We start from the raw sequence: 17,245 nt of genomic DNA, 5'->3' as shown, positions 1-17,245 counted from the left end.
GGGGGGGGGGAACATACAGAACATAAGTTTCAAATCATATTACAGAAACTAGTATTTAGAACTCTACTGTTGACAGGTCAGTCAACCCATGCCATGGAGATGCTAAGCTCCTGTGCCATCTGCTTCTGCAAGTCTGCCAAGGCGGAATACGCTGTTGCAAAGTCCATCCTTACACTTGCCAAGTGGATCCAAGCTGAATGGAAAGAGATTTCGGGGCAGCTGAAGCAGGTCTACAGAGCACGGCAGCAGCAGAACCTTGCTGGCCTTTCTACCTTATCCAAAAACATCTATGCGTTGATTGATCTGCCATCTGTTAATATAATCGAAGAGGACTATCCCAGGATTGAAAGTGAATCCACAGGTAGAAAATATCCTCCGTGAACTTCCTGAAGGAGGGTGGTTCTATGTGGATGAGTGATTTCATAGGAGAAGATTAATATGGTACAACATATTATGAAAAGTGGAAACATTCAGCTGTCTCATAATGTGGGGCCAGTGCATTGTCATGGCGTGTATCTTATTTTTTTAAAAAAGAAATAACCAGTCTGTGTTTGATTCTCTCTAGTGAACATCGGTGTTGGAGAACCAGACTTCATTTTGGGGCAGCTCTACCGTCTTTCTTCAGCACAAGCACCTGAAGTTGCTAAATCCTGGGCAGCACTTGCCAGTTGGGCTTACAGATGGGGCCGAAAGGTAGTTGATAATGCCAGGTAAATTTTAGCCCTAAAAACAAGTTGTGTATTTTGATTTAAATTTGCCTCTGCTGATGAAGCAAGTGCTTGCTAATGGATGGAAGACAGTGAGTAAGCCGGTGTAATATGGGACCTGTTGGAAGGGTGAGGAATGACAATGGATCTCCCAGTACTGGAAGTGTAGACACATAATGCAACAGACAGAGGTTCGTATCTTCTTCATTATGAACCATTTAATTTGCAGTACTGTGGTTATTAGTGGCCATTTATGTGGTGTGTCCCTTGTAAGAAACAGTTTCTCCAGGAAGCTGTTAGGATTTTCGAAAAGAATAATAGGAGTATATTGAAAATATAAAGAAGCAGCACCGTGTGGCCACTCGAGTGATAATGGTGTCTTGAAGCATCCTGCAGTGCTCTGTGCATTTCTGCACATCGGAGAGCCATTATACTAGTAATTGGGAGCCACATGTGACATGCCAGCGGTGCTTCATTTTCTAATATGGCACCTGCCCCATGTTTCAGGAAAGTGTGCAAATCCCTTACCTGTGGGGCTTGTGGGGTTGGCAGGTAGTTCACACCTTGAAATAGCCGCCACCAGAGGAATGGGAAAAGCTGTGAGCCTCCCTGAGGTGCCATCTTCATGCCAGGGATGGAAGTAAATGTGACTCTTCAAGTTAATGGCAATAGTGAATATACAGGACGGTGTTGTCTTTTTGGGTGTTGTGAAGTGCTGTGGTTTTGTAAGATTTCAGCGAAGCACTTGATCTTTTTCCTGTGTTAATATTCTAGGTGTTTCAGATCAGTTTTTAAGGATTCTGGTAGTTTTTAATATAGTTATTGGCAGATAAGTCATCTTTACAAACTTATTTCTCAGCACCATTTTTGCCCCATGCATTATAGCAAGTGATGTATGTATTGTGCTCCAGAATATTACTCACTGAACAAGTACTGAAAGTGTTGTTGGCTAAACATGAATCTGGTGTCATAGTAACAATTTATTAACATGAATACTGAAAGATCCATCAAGTGAATATTAATAGCTGTGTGCTCCATGTTTCAATCTCCCTATCATGTTTAGTTTGTATTTGTTTTTAAAAACCCTGCAGTTTTCCCCCAGTGAACAACATCCTATCCCACAACATGTTGCATTTCTTGTTCAGTCTGGTCTGTTTGTTTCATTCTTTCCTAATTATTATTAACCTAGCAGTTTGAAAGCAAGAAATTGCAAGTAGATAAATAGGTACTACATCAGTGGGAAGGTAACAGCATTCCGTGTGCCTTAGTGTTTAGTCATGCCGGCCACATGACCACGGAAATTTCTTCGGACAGCGCTGGCTCTTCGGCTTTGAAACGGAGATGAGCACCGCAACCCTAGAGTCGGATTCGACTGGCTTTCGAGGAAGGGAACCTTTACCTTTACCTTTAATCATTTTCTAATTGGGTATTCCGTTTGGCTCTGCTAATGTAGACTAAGGCAGTGTTAGCCATTTGTCGCTTAGTTAAATTAAGCAACATGCAACAGGGGTGTAGAGCATCTCCTCATGCAGAAGGTCCCAGGTTCGATGCCCAGCAACTCTAGTTAAAAGTAATAGGGCAATAGGTGAAGAGCTGCTGCTGGTCAGAGCTGGCAGTGTTGATCTTGATAGATCTTGATAGACCAGTGGTCTGACTTTTCAGTCAGGTTCATGCTGTCAGATACAATGAGGAGGGGAGGAGCTGGAAAAAGAGAAACCAGGAAGAACCTCTGCCTTCCAGGGAATCTGCTCTTGTACTTTGAAAGCAACCGCAGTTGTTAGTGGTGGCTGTGCAGTATGGACCTGTGTTTTCAGTTGCTGGTTACCTAAAGCAGCAAACAATTGACACTTCAGACTTAAAAGAGTGTTCAGTATGGCCCATACCTCCTACTTTTGAAGATGATGAAATGTGTGGTGTTACAGCCAGGGAGGTGTCCGCCTTCTACCAAGAGAGAAATCTGAAGTTCAAAACCTGCTTCCAGAAAACATTGCAGAAGAAGACAGAGAGAAAATCTACAGCATTCTCGGGCAGGCAGTGTGCCGGCCAGCTGGGATTCAGGTTAGTTGCGGGGGAGATAATCTGTGCAACACTTCGTTTCATTTGTAGTTTCTGAGGAGAGTGGGGTTGTGAGAACAGAAAAATTAGAAATGATCTTCTGTACATAACTGGATCTGAGTGTCTGTGAATAAAAGTACTACCTAAGGCCAGCATAACTTAGTGGTCAGGAGATGATTCTAGGAGGCCATTAATTAATAACTCACACTTGGAAAACAAACTAAATCCACTGTCATTTTGAGGGAAATGAACTTTCTCTGTTATGTTATAACAAAATATAGGGCAAAGTACAACTTTTTTACTTCATTGAAAATACTAGAATTTGTGATGGTGAGAAAAAGAACCTACATAACTTGCTGTATTTATACAATGCAGTCCTATGCAAACTTACGGTAGTCTGATCTCATTGGTTTTTAGTGGGACTGGAGTAAATCTGCATAATCTTTGTGCAGCATAAATCTTTGTGCAGCTTAGTATTTTATTTCTGACAGTGTCCAGTGTCGAGAGCAGCAGCATTTAAGTATGACTGTCTTATAAATGCACCATCTTATAAATGCACAAAAGGATATTGTGGTCCTTAAAGCCTCAGGACACATTGATTCAAGTACTCTTAAGTGTCATGGGGTGAGGTATGGGGCAGAGAGAAAGAAATTGGCTGTTGTCTGAGCTGTTAAAACCTTAGAGGTGCATGGCAGGCTTTAAAAGGTTAAGAGGTGGGTATGAAAGAATTGGTGGTCTCAGAAAGAGGAGGTGCAGGACCAGAGAAAGCATCATGTCTGGAAGAAGAGGATTTGGAAAAGAGTGAGTGGTCTAAAGCAATGCTCCCTCTAAGCTGTGGAGTCTTGTGAGCAAAAATTCTACTTTGTGAGCTACTGGCATTAAAGTTGTGAACAAGCAATTTGGCTGCTGCATAAGTTAGTTTGATCTGGAGCCATCCTTCCGGAGCTTAGACAAAAACGTGTGAGCCAGAGACTAAAAAACTGTGAGCTAGCTCACACTAACTCAGCTTAGAGGGAACACTGGTCTGAATGAATGAAGAGCAGGTGTGAGGGGGAGGCTTTTAAAAACCCTGAGTGCAAGGGTGGGAGGGAAAGAATGCAAAGTGAAGAAGAGAAAAGTTCACAGTGAATTAAAGTTACTAGTTAAATTTGGGCCTGTGCAGGCTCTATAGCAGGGGTGTCGAACTCATTTGTAATGAGGGCCGGATCTGACATAAATGAGACCTTGTTGGGCCGGGCCATGTGTGTCATAAAATGTAATGCCAGGTAGCGGAGATATAAACTTTATAAAGGACACAAACACAAAGGGAGTTTTTTTTACTTAAAATAAAAACATGCTTAAAACAGTAGCACTCTTGCAATATTTTGCTTATTTAACAGTGTCTGATAACTGACACCTCTTGCTCTGAATTATTGCATCAAAATGTCTGTGCTGTTGCAATCTTGAGTATGCTGTTCAGGTGTGTATCTGTAAGCTGCAAACCTATGATGACGCAGCAGCAGCAGAACTGGAAGAAGCAGAAGATAGCCAGTTCCACTCTGGGCCTGATAGAAGCCCTGTGAGGGCCTGATGTGGCCCCCGGGCTGCATGTTTGACACCCATACTCTATAGTTTTGAGTGGCTGTTGATGCTTTTTGTGATCAGTTTTGCATTTGCTGTTTAATATTCTTTCATGATATGTGTTTAGGATGAAGATATGACCCTTCAGATCACAGAGAATGAAGATAATGAAGAAGATGACATGGTGGATGTGATCTGGCGCCAGTTGCTGTCGAGTTGCCCCTGGCTTTCGGACCTTGATGAGAATTCAACCGAAGGGCTGATCAAAGTGTGGAGGAAAGTGGTGGACAGGATCTTCAGTCTTTATAAACTCTCATGCAGTGCCTATTTTACTTTCCTGAAACTGAATGCTGGTCAGGTATGCTTAGTTTTGACTTAGCTTTGCAAGCTTCTGCTCTCTGAATAAATATTATCAATTTTGTGAGTAGGGATGGGCATGAACCCCCCCAAAAGTGGTTTGGGGCGGCCCTTGAATCAAACGGACCCCAAAGGGCCCCACCTGAACCTAGCCGTTCCAGCAAGTTCGGTTTCCCTTGTCTTCTGGGCTCTGGCAAACTGCTACCAGGAGAAAGGGGGGTAGGGATCGCTCTGGAAGGAGAAAGGTGGAGGGGAGATACTCGGTAGCCATTTAACCTGTTGGTTTCACTTCCCCCTGCTTCAAGGGGGGAGCAGAACCAAGGGGTTTAATGGCTGGTAGCCATTTAAACCTAACAGTTGACTGGCTCAGCTGTCAGGTTTAAATGCATGGCCCTGAACAGCCAAACCAAACCTGGTCACAAGTCCAGTAAAAGATCGGGGAAGGGGCCTTCTCTGAACATCAGTTCGCGAACTCTGAACTGCCCCAAATTTGGGCTAAATTTTGGTTCATGGAGCTGCGGTGGCTCAGCGGTTAAGATGCTGAACTGCAGGCTGGAAGGTCAGTAGTTCAGCAGTTCGAGACCTGAGTGTGCCGCATGATGGGGTGAGCTCCCGTCTCTGGTTCCAGCTCCTGCCAACCTGGCAGTTTGAAAGCAAGAAATTGCAAGTAGGTAAATAGGTACTGCTTTGCTGGGACGGTAACAGCATTCCGTGCGCCTCGACGTGTAGTCATGCCGGCCACATGACCACGGAAACATCTTCGGACAGCGCTGACTCTTCGACCTGGAAGCGGAGATGAGCACCGCAACCCTAGAGTCAGATTCGACTGGCTTTCGAGCAAGGGAAACCTTTACCTTTACCCTTTGGTTCATGAACTGGTTCGCGCCCATCCCTGTTTGTGAGTAATGATGACTGTAGTATGACGTTCTTTAAAAAATGTGAGTAAAACAATTATTCCACAATAAAGAGCACACAATGACAATTGGAATTCCATAGATAGGCATAATTAGATTACTGAACTTTATGTGGTATCATATAGGATTTGAATGGAATGTTCAAAATACAAACCAGGATAGATTTGTATTTCAGAGTTCTTTTGTGATTTGTAGTGTAAATTTTTCAGTGAATCAAAAGAAGGGCTTTGTGAGTGAAGTGTGTCTGATTGGGTGAGTTGTTTCTTTAATGTGTAGGTTCTGCTGGACGAAGACGACCCCAGGCTGCATCTAAGAAACACTGCAGAGCAAAGCACGGATGATGTGATTGTTATGGCAACCTTGAGGCTGTTACGGCTGCTTGTGAAACATGCCGGGGAGCTTAGGCAGTATCTGGAACATGGGCTTGAAACCACCCCTACAGCCCCATGGCGAGGTATGGTAGCCTTCGGTGCCTAATAACTTAAAAAATAAAAATGGGCAAGGTTTGAACCAACAGATGGCCCCTGTGTGACTTCAGAAGAAGCAAAGCTGTCATCCTGTCCTAAGAGGGAAGAAATAGTTCTTTGTTTCACAAGAATATGGAAAATGCTTGTAAAACTGGAACTGGTCCCCCCAGTTATGGGGACTGTTTCTGGAAATGAAGTTAGATACACTGTACACCTTTTTAGGGGCATGTCACTTAGCTCATTTGAAGGCAGCACCACATAGTTTGCAGGTGTTCCAAACAGATTCTTTGGCAGGATCACATGACAATTCAGTCCTCTCTTTTTCTGCAACTCTGTGGGTTTTTTAAGCTCCTTGCCACCATCAGCATCACAACCTTTATTGGCGTAGCAGTAACAACAAAGGAGAACTAACAGTGCCGTTTGCCAAATAGCCAAAATAAAGGGCAATGTAAATACAAATAACTATAGCGTCGAACAACAAGTCACTAAGGTTAAAACCAATGACGGTGAATAAGCTTAACAAACAGAGGAGGAAAGAGGAACGTTATAAAACATGGTTAGACACAATATAGCCTCTCCCCCCCCCCTTTTCCCCATCTCTATCTTCTTGGTGGTCTCTGTGAATCACTCCCATGGGATTATGCGCCTGTGCTGATCCGAATCGGTGGTATGCAAAGCTCACAAAGGGATTTTAGCGCCTCCCTCCCAGGCATGCGCAGGAACCCTACTGCGCGTGCCCAAGGAGGAGGGGCGCGGACATCCCGCCAGTTCTCTTCTGACTGCCGCGCTGTTAACAGCTCGTTTTCTGTCGGTCGGTGAAGGAGCATTGTTTCATCTCATGAGGGATTATTGAAATCATACTTTTTTGCGCTGACAACGTTTATTTTATTTTGTTCTTTAGAATTATATACATGAAAAGAGGACTTTTTGTTGCGGGTAGCCTCAGACGGCTTCCCGCCTCCCCCCCCCTGATCCACTTTAAGTCTCAGTGAGAAAGTCAGACTATAAAGAATAAATAAAATATAAATATTTCAAATAAAATAAAATAAATAAGGTATATTTAGGTGGCATTCTATAACAAATCTGCAATCTATGCTTACTGTTTCCTGTCAATCCTCTGGGAGATCCTGAGAAACATTTACTGCCTCCTCACTTCCCAGATTGCTGGGGAAAAGATCAATAATCTCAGATATGCAGACGATACCACTCTAATGGCAGAAAGTGAAGAGGACCTCAAGAGCCTCTTGCTCAGGGTAAAAGAGGAGAGTGCAAAAGTAGGCTTGAAGCTCAACATAAAAAAAACTAAGATTATGGCATCCGGCCCCATCACTCCTTGGCAAATAGAAGGGGAAATCGTGGAAGTAGTAGTCTTCATGTTCCTGGGATCCCAGATCACCACAGACTGTGACTGCAGCCATGAAATCAAAAGACGCCTGCTCCTTGGGAGGAAAGCGATGGCGAACCTAAACAGCATGATAAAAAGTAGAGACATCACCCTGCCAACAAAAGTCCGCATGGTCAAAGCAGTGGTATTCCCAGTAGTCATGTATGGCTGCGAGAGTTGGACTATAAGGAAGGCCGAGCGCCGAAGAATAGATTCTTTTGAACTATGGTGCTGGAGAAGACTCTTGAGAGTCCCTTGGACTGCAGGAAGACCAAATCAGTCAATCCTAAAAGAAATCAACCCTGACTGTTCCCTGGAAGGCCAGATAATGAAACTGAAGCTCAAATACTTTGGCCACCAAATGAGAAGGAAGCACTCACTGGAGAAGACCCTGATGCTGGGAAAGATTGAAGGTCAAAGAAGATGGGGACGGCAAGGGATGAGATGGTTAGACAGTGTCATAGATGCAACGAACATGAAGTTGAGCAAACTTCAGAGGACGGCAGAAATCAGGAGGGCCTGGCGAGATCTTGTCCATGGGGTCGCGAAGAGTCGGACTCGACTGTGCGACTGAACAACAAGAACTCTTTTATGGCCAAAAGGGGGTTGTTTCAGATTGTGTGTTGGCTGTGGCAGCAAACTTGCCCCTCTTGACGGCCACACACTCTGCATTATCTGCCTCGGGAAGACTCATCGCCCAGACGCTGCCATTGTGTGAAGTTCTCGAACCAGACTCACAAGAACAGAGCTGTGAGGCCTCGAGTAGCGCTTTGGGAATCGGCATTGACCCCCGTGCCTGTGGGAAACGTGTCGGCCAAGACTCCCTCGATCTCCGAACCAACAACGACCATGTCGACATCGGGAGGTACCTTGGCACCGAATCCCCCCACACCGTGCAAAGTCGGCATCAGACGGGGGACAGTCTTCTAAGTGCTTGGCGTCGAACGAGGCCTCATCAGCCTCTACACCGGCCAGAAAAAAGAGAAGCACAAGAAACCTAAGTCTTATCTCACCGGCACTGTGCGTAAGTCTCAGAATCTGAGCAGTGAGAAAGTGCAAATGGGCTCTGCATTACCCTCTCTTCAGCGGGCGCAACCCGCCGTCGTTGATACTCCCGTACCGAAGCTGCCTACGATTGAGTTACTGGACTCACCCATCCGGCACCTGAACCCCCCGGTATCGGAGGCTTCTGTCGACTCCGGACCAATTTTGGCCTCACCGTTTGAAGTCGAGGGAATGGTCCTGCGTTGGTCTCGTAGAGATCGTTCCCAGTCGGTGATTTCCTGGTAAAGTGATCGGTCGGCACCGGGCCCTCGACACCGTCGATCCCGATTGCCCAGATGCGAAGAGTATCGATATTGATTTGAGGAGTGCCCAGACTACCGTCATTCCAGGCCCATGCTCTCGTACTCACCCAGACGGGAATTGAGACCGCACTCCCCGACCTACTTTAACCCACCTGTATCATGGGACCGTAGGGGGCACATGCCTTTTTGGTTCACATCGTATCTGATGTCAGCATCAATGTCATGGCTGACGCCTAGGCCACAGTCGGACTGGGATCGTGGATCACGTTGTTCACGCTCTCCCCACTGTAAACCTAAGCCTTCCACGTCGCAATCCAAAGTCCCAGGGGAACCTTGTTGCCCACCCTCTCCTCTCCGTTCCGCCCCTGCTTTACCACCAAAAGTTGCTCCGATACTGGAGACCCCTGCGGCACTGGTATCGCTTTCCAGATCCTTCGTCTCCAATACCAGCACTGACGATTCGCAACGCCCCGAATTGCCTGATGATCCTTCACCAAGACATACGGCGTCGGACAATCTGCCGATCTCTCCTTCAGAGGATCTTTCTTCATATGGAGCTTTGGTCAAGAGGATGGCACATTCCCTGGGTCTGTTGATTGTCCAACCCCAACCCTCGGTGTTGGACACGGTCTTCGATGTTGTGCAGATCAATACCTCCACGTCAATCGCTCTCCCGATGTCGTCCGTCATCTTACAGGCGGCTAAGGCCGTGTGGGACAAGCCTTTCTCTGCTCCAGTGTCGTCTAGATGTCTGGATCATATGTATCATGTCCAAGAGATGGAGGCTGAATTCCTCCATATCCACCCCAAGCCCAACTCCCTGGTCGTGTCGTCCGCCTCAAAGAGTAAATGTACCCTTGCTACCCCTTCCGATAAGGAGAGCAAGAAGTTAGATTCCATTGGTCATCGTTTTTACTTGGCGGGAACCCTCGGCATTAAGATATCTAACTATGTTGCGTGCATGGGCCATTACCAGTATTCACTCTGGGAGCACTTTACCAACCTTTTGTCCTCAGTGCCTGAGGACAAACGTCAGGAGGCCAGAAAGCTGCAAAAGGAGGGTTTGCTGCTCTCTAAACAAATCATTAACTCATCCAAACATACTTTAAACACGTTTTCCAAAACAATGTTGTCTGCAGTTGCCCTCCGTAGGCATTCCTGGCTCAGGACCACTGCACTCCCCGCTGACACCAGGGCATACATAGAGGACTTACCTTTTGATGGCCAAGGTCTCTTTCATGCGTCCACTGATTTGACACTCCAAGACATGGATAAGAGCATTAAGGCCTTGAGGTCACTGGGGGTCTCTGCCCCCTCTAAACCCTTTCATCCTCGCTCTTGGTCTCGTTACGGCTCCAGATGTCAATATGCTAAGCCGTCGCTGGATGAGGGCTACAGGCCACGTCGGTCCCCGTCTGCAAACAGACAGCAGTATCAGGCCAGACAAAGATATGACTCTGGACAGCAACTTGTCAGACCAAAACAACCCAAACCCGGCAAGCAGGGCCTTTGACTTCCACCTGCCTATGTCTTCCGACCCTACCCGCCTCCATTCCTATTTGCAGGCCTGGGCCACTATTATGTCAGACCAATGGGTCCTTTCCATCTTAGCCAATGGCTATTCCATCGAATTCATGGAACTCCCACCTCTTCCTGTAGTTGTCACCACTTCCCCGTCGTCATTCCTCCTCGAAGAAGTCACCACACTTCTGTCAAAGGGTGCTATAGAACCCGTGCCTCTAGACCACAGGGTTTCAGTTTTTATTCCCGGTACTTTGTGTTTCCCAAAAGGGACGATGGGCAGAGGCTGATCTTAGACTTTCGCGGCCTCAACACAGTACAGTACCGAAAATTCAAAATGACATCCCTACCGGTCATTCTGCCTCTCCTGTCCCAGGGATGCTGGATGGCCACCCTCGACCTCGAGGATGCCTATTTCCATTAAACTATCCACCCCGCCCATCGCAAATACCTCCGATTCACGATAGGAGGCAGCCACTACCAATACAGGACTCTACCATTTGGTCTCAACATGGCCCCGCGGGTCTTCACCAAGACGATGGTGGTCGTTGTGGCACATCTCTGCCTCTGCGGCCTGATGGTGTTCCCGTATCTGGACGACTGGCTTCTGGTCACACCTTCCAGGGACCTTCTCATTCGTCATATATCCCAGGCCCTCAGTCTCCGTTGTCTTGGCCTCTGAGTCAACCACAAAAAGTCACGCCTAGCCCCTTCTCAAAGAGTGCAGTTCATAGGGGCGATACTCAACTCCAAGGAAGGCGCAGCTTTCCTGCCCCAGGACAGGGCACTAACCCTGACCATTCTGGCAGAACAGGTTTGACTACGAGACACGTCCTCTGCCTTCCAGATTCAACGCCTTCTGGGCCTAAGGGCGGCTACAACTGCAGTCCTTTGCTTTGCAAAGCTGCGAATGCGACCACTCCAGTTTTGGTTCATTCGGCACTTCAAGCCCCTACGAATGTCCCAATCAGTTCGTCTTTCCCCCGCCACAAGAGGCACGCGACTCCCTTCTATGGAGGTCACAGACGGACAACCTGACGGAGGGGGATCGCTTTCCGTCCTCTCACTCCTACTCTCACCCTCACAACTGACGCCTCGCTGTAGGGCTGGGGAGCTCACCTCACCGGCTTCTCTGTAGATCACAGGTGGGATGCTGTGACCTCAAGGAAACACATAAACTTTCTGGAACTTTTGGCAATCAAACTGGCCTGTCAGCGTTTCCAGCCCCTTTTCACAGGACAATGCATAACTGTCTTAACCTCTGACAATATGACGGCCCTCAGTTATGTCAACAGGCAGGGGGGGAAGGGTCTCCCGCAGTCCCTGCCTCCTGGCTCTAGACCTTTGGGCTAGCTGCCATGTTTTGTATGCTTCCTTCTCTTACCCTGGCGCTATGGCACATGCTTCATAGCTTGCTCGCTGCTCTACATGCTTGCCATAAACAGCTATAGGGAGACCATGAAAACCAGTGCTGCCAGACTGAGTTATCTGTCTGACCTTGTGGCGGAGGGAGGGCTTGCGTTCCACCGCTGGTGTGAATATTTCAGCTCTCATGGGGTGCTGAGGCTCTCCCGCTTATTATGTAACTTTCCGCCGGGAGAATTTCCCCGCGCGTGCTCTGATTTCATTTGCTGAGCCATTTGCCTCATCCTGCTATATGTAGGGATGTTTCCGCCCTATTGTCATTCCTAACAATAACCCTGTGGACATGGTAACAGACCTGTAGTCTAATAAAGCATAAAGCTTCCCTGGAAACGTGCATGGAGATTTACTTGCTGTTGAACCTCTGCACATGCCTCTGCACATCTTTCCCATTGCCTCACACATTGCTGTCAAGGCCAGCGTGCATGCGGATCTGCTAAGCAGGGGTCTCTCTCAGCGTCACGACTGGGGGCTGAACTGGACCTACCTACGTCCCGTGTTTTGAAGTTGGGGGATGTCTCACATCGATGTCTTCGCCCCCAGGTCCAACTTGAAGTGCAACCTGTTTTGCTGCAGGGTGGCTCAGGATCCCAAGGCTTTGGGAGATGGACTCCTGTACCCATGGGACAACAACTTCCTATATATGTTCCTGCCTCTGCTGCTGAGGACAATCCAAAAACTCATGAGGGTCCATACGAGGTACATCCTGATCTCCCCCTGGTGGCCGAGGCAACCTTGGTTCGCCAATCTCCTCTCACTAGCCAAGGCGCGCCATCCCCTCCCACAGGTGCCAGATCTGCTCCTGGCGGAGGGAGGAGCTCTGCTATTCCACGAGGTATACAAGCTCAAGCTAACAGCTTATCTTGTGGACACTTAACATTCTCTGACAGAATCACCACTGTGCAACTCAATACCAGGAAAGAGTCTACGCGACGTTCCTACAGTGGGAAGTGGGCTCGCTTCTTGGCCTCCATACAGCCCTCTGACGTCCCCCCAGCTTCTGTCAGGATTGACCAGGTCTTAGACTTTTTGCTCTCGCTGGCAGAAGTCAGGCTCTCGCACTCCTCAATCAGGGTGTATTTGTCAGCAATCTCTGCCTACCATCCGGGCTTCGATGGCTTTTCCGTTTTTTCTCACCCGGTCTCAAAGAGATTTATGAAGGGTCTCCTCCACTTGTATCCACCAATCCGTTCACCGGTACCCTTGTGGGACTTGCTGCTGGTGCTGAGCCATCTCTTGGGGCTGCCCTTTGAGCCCATGGCGACTTGCAAGCTAAAGCATGCAGCATGGAAAACTGCCTTTCTCGTCGCCATCACCTCGGCCAGGAGGGTGGGCGAACTCGTGGCCCTGCGTCAAGACCTACCTTTCCTTGTCTTCCTACCGGACGGTGTGAAACTGGTGCTCAACATATCCTTTCTGCCTAAGGTGGCCTCCAAATTTCACCTAGCCTCAGAGATCTTATTGCCTAATTTCTTCCCTAACCTGGAAGATGGACAATAGCGACTCCTCCACACTCTAAATGTTAGGGGAGTGCTGCTTTTTTACCTAAATAGGACACGTTCAAGTAGGAGGGACAATCATTTATTTGTCTCCTACTCCAGTTACTCCGCAGGGCTAAAGATCTCAGCACAACATCTCTCCAAATGGATTGTCGAGACTGTTAAGCTGTGCTACCTGCTGGCTAAGCGCCCATTACCTTTGCGAAGTACACTCCACAAGATCCGTGGCTACATCCACAGTCTTCTTGAAGGGTGCTTCCCTGTCGGCGATCTGTGGGGCTGCGACATGGTCTACACCGAACACCTTCATCAAGCACTACGCTGTTGATGTTCGTGAATGCCACAGAGTGGACCTTGGTCGTCTAGTCCTTTTGTTGGCAGAGCATTGAATTTGCGACAGCTCCCACCTACAGGTGAGCTACTGCTTTTCAATCTCTCATGGGTGTGATGCACAGAGACCACGAAGAAGATAAACAGGTTGCTTACCTGTAACTGGTGGTCTTCGAGTGGTCATCTGTGCAGTCACACCACCCGCCCGTCCTTCCCCACTGTTGTCGCTTCAGTACTTTTCTCTGGTTATTGACATGACAGCGGTCAGAAGGAACTGGGGGGATGTCTGCGCCCCTCCTCCTTGGGCATGCGCAGTGGGGTTCCCTGGGAGAGAGGCGCAAAAATCCCTTTGTGAGCTTTGCATACCACCGATTCGGATCAGCGCAGGCTCATAATCTCATGGGTGTGACTGCACAGATGACCATTCGAAGATCACCAGTTACAGGTAAGCAACTTGTTTTTCTCCCCCTTTCTCCCTTTCTGTACATTTGCCAAGAACTCTGCCACTTTTCCCACCAGTTAATTATCAAACTTAATAAATCATACCCTTTCTCCTTTCAAGACTTCTAGAAGAATATAGTTCCTGTGCTGTGTCTAAAGACCTAGAATTTTTTTTTTTGAGAGTTGGTTTTGGATCAAAACCCTTGTGTGTTGTGTCACCATTTTAGCCGTAAGTTTATAGCAGACACCTTAACTGGGATTCTCTTTGCCTTTGAATTGGTCATGTAATATAGACCAGACAGTTTGATATTATCCACTTCAATCTAGTTGCTTCTTTGGTAATAACCCTTTAATTCAGCTTGCTAAGATAGAACTCTGGTCACATTGATTAAATTAGTCATAGAATCATTAGATAATAAAAGCGGTATATCCCTTTGGACTGTTTGTGCATTGCCAGGGATCTTGTTGGGCTTGGTTTTTGTTTTGTTTTATAGGAACTCCCTCTTAATAAACCACCTTGACTGAGCAGGATAGACACTCTGTAAATGGTAACAAACACACAAATGAAACCTCTTATTCCTTGAGGTATAGGGAAGATGAGATTTCTGCCAGTTGTTTAAGAGGAAACATTACCATATAAGTTTCCAAATACAATGGCAATTGTGTTTTTTGGTGGTTATAGCCAATGCTCCCTCTAAGCTGTGGAGTCTTGGGGCCAAAAATTCTACCTTATGAGCGACTGCTATTAAAGTTGTGAGCGAGCCATTTTGCTACTGCATAAATTAGTTTGCTCTGGAGCCACCCTTCTTGAGCTATGACAAAAATGTGTGAGCTGGAGGCTCAAAAACCATGAGCTAGCTCACACTAACTCAGCTTAGAGGGTACACTGGTTACAGCATATATAAAGTCATCTTTGTAATCCTTCCTTTTTATCTTCATTCAGGTATTATCCCTCAGCTCTTCTCACGTCTAAATCACCCTGAAGTCTACGTTCGGCAGAGTATTTGTAACCTTCTTTGTCGAGTAGCACAAGATTCTCCTCATCTTATATTGTACCCTGCAATTGTGGGCACTATTTCGCTTAGCAGTGAATCTCAAGCTTCAGGTATGGACTAGTAGAAATTTTGCAGGCTAAACTGCAATAGGACAGTTTGTATTTGTCAGAATACTGTCTTAATTTTTAACAAACCTTTCTGCTGCAGAACACATGGTCCTCCTTCAGTGGGGGAGGTCATCCAAGCTGGTTATGTCATGCTTCCTCTTGCTCCAGGCAGGGCTGTGCAAATTTGTGTAGACTGTACTGGCTCAGAGCGAGGCTGATCCTCCAGTTTCTGTAGCTCTGCCGCTCCAGCAGGACGCTTGAGCCTAGTGCCGCTTTATTTGGAGACTCGCACCTTATTGGTATGGAAGACGGAAAAGCTTTGAAGAAGTGCCCCATCTCCAGTCTTAAAAAGAGACCATTAAAGAGAAGCCTCTCTTGCCTGAAGCTTCAGGCATGGGAAACTGGCCAACGGGAGCTATATCTACAGTGGCACAAGCCACTGTTAGTGTTGGCAGACCTGAAACTGGGGGGGGGGGGGGGGGGCCCCCCAGGGGGGGGGGGGCCCCACACAGGGAAGTCCTGGCAGAGCTCTACCAGGTCCGAGCAGCCATGAGAAGATCGCAGTGGGTGGTCCAGACTGGTAAGCTTCCAGGTCAACAGGGAGCAAGAGGACTGGAGCTGAAGGTGAGAACCCCCCCCTGAAAGGGATCAGGGCCTCCAACATGAACAAAGGGCAGATCCAGGTAGGGGGAGCCGCGCGCATCAGAGCCCCCCCCCCCCAAAAAAAAAGCCTTTCGCAGTGCGTTCAGCAGTTCGGACAATTTCAGTATGGCAGCTGCTCAGGCTTTCCCCGTGTTTTTTCAGCCCTCCCCCTGCAGATTGGAGGATGCAGGCCTTTAGACTGTCCTGGACCTCCTCCAACCCGATGCTTATGCAACCAGGAATTATGTTGGCCTTTCTGTGGCTTGGAGTACCTGGCCAAGTGGTGGCTGTGGCTGATCTCTCCCATAAGGATGCTAGCAACCTGGGACATTTATTTATATTTATTTATTTATATTTGCATTTATATCCCGCCCTATCCCGAAGGCTCAGGGCGGCTAACAGGGGCACAAAGTGCCAGGTTAAAACAATAACATATAGTTTAAAACATTTAAAACAATAACATATAATTTAGTTTAAAACAATAAATTACAGTCAGATATAACAATTTACAGCAAATTTCAGCAAGATGGGAAGATCTTAACCTCGCCTAGCTACTGACATCAAGAGTTAGTTGGAAGAGATGTTCCCCTTCTCCCTCACCACCCAGTTCACCGTAGTTGGGGGAGAGCTCACCTCCTAAGATAAAATTACCTTTGGTACCAAAGAAAAGAGGGCGCACCATCGCCACTCATTCAGAGGTCTCAGATGAAGAGGGCGGATCTTCTGCTCTCTCTCTGGGGCCCTGTAAACAAGCAGGAAGAAGCAATTGCAAAGTGGGTCATCAGGTGCTATCTAAAGCTCGTGTTTGGAGGTTGGAGGAGTTTCTTTCAACCATAGGATTTGTGGCAACAAGCTCTGATAAAGAGGAGGGGGGATGGTCCAGAGAGGACTCTGACTCCCAGGGAAATTCTTCTAGGCTGGAACGAGATCCACTTAAGAGATCCATCATAAAGATCAAAAGGGCTGCAGAATTTGCAGCAGATGCATCCCAAGATGCCATGTACTTCTGTGCCAGAGCACAGGCCACCAATATAGTGGTTAGAAGAAGTCTATGGCTAAAGCATTAGAAAGTGTGAGTCCTCTGTCTAATTCAGATTTATCCACAAAAGGACAGAAAATCTAGAGCCAAACCCTTCCATTCCTTTTTTTACCTACAAACTGGCCACATTGAACCCAGGAGCAAAAGGATTTTAGGAGTTCCTGCAACTTCAGCTACAGGTCCAGATTCCAGCAGAGACAGTTCCCTCCCAACAAAGAGGACAGGAACCAACAGAACAAAAACCAGCCTCCTGAGTCCTCACTGTAGGGTTGGGGGTCAACTCCAGCAGTTTCCCCATATCTGGGAGGTGTCTATGACTGACCAGTGGGTACTCTCTATCATCTGGTAGGGACACAGGCAGTGCTCCCTCTAAGCTGTGGAATCTTGTGAGCAAAAATTCTACTTTGTGAGCTACTGGCATTAAAGTTGTGAGTGAGCGATTTGGCTACTGCATAAATTAGCTTGCTCTGGAGCCATCTTTCCTGAGCTAAGACAAAA

At 47.3% G+C, this 17,245-nt stretch overlaps 1 protein-coding gene across 1 annotated transcript in view; it reads left to right on the top strand.

Annotated features, from left to right (window-relative positions):
• SMG1 (SMG1 phosphatidylinositol 3-kinase-related kinase) overlaps positions 1-17,245 on the top strand; it is a 109,929-nt gene that overhangs the window by 52,120 nt on the left and 40,564 nt on the right. The window contains exons 31-36 of the mRNA XM_015420882.1: positions 77-361; positions 566-710; positions 2,630-2,765; positions 4,450-4,680; positions 5,870-6,047; positions 14,908-15,069. Of these exons, the coding sequence (XP_015276368.1) occupies positions 77-361; positions 566-710; positions 2,630-2,765; positions 4,450-4,680; positions 5,870-6,047; positions 14,908-15,069 (1,137 nt within the window). The remainder of the gene's footprint in view (positions 1-76; positions 362-565; positions 711-2,629; positions 2,766-4,449; positions 4,681-5,869; positions 6,048-14,907; positions 15,070-17,245) is intronic.

The sequence above is a fragment of the Gekko japonicus genome, unplaced genomic scaffold, assembly GCF_001447785.1.
Source record: "Gekko japonicus isolate JY-2015 unplaced genomic scaffold, Gekko_japonicus_V1.1 scaffold2345, whole genome shotgun sequence".
Taxonomy (NCBI): domain Eukaryota; kingdom Metazoa; phylum Chordata; class Lepidosauria; order Squamata; family Gekkonidae; genus Gekko; species Gekko japonicus.
Note: the sequence above shows the minus strand (reverse complement) of the source record. Positions and strands in the feature narration are given on the sequence as shown.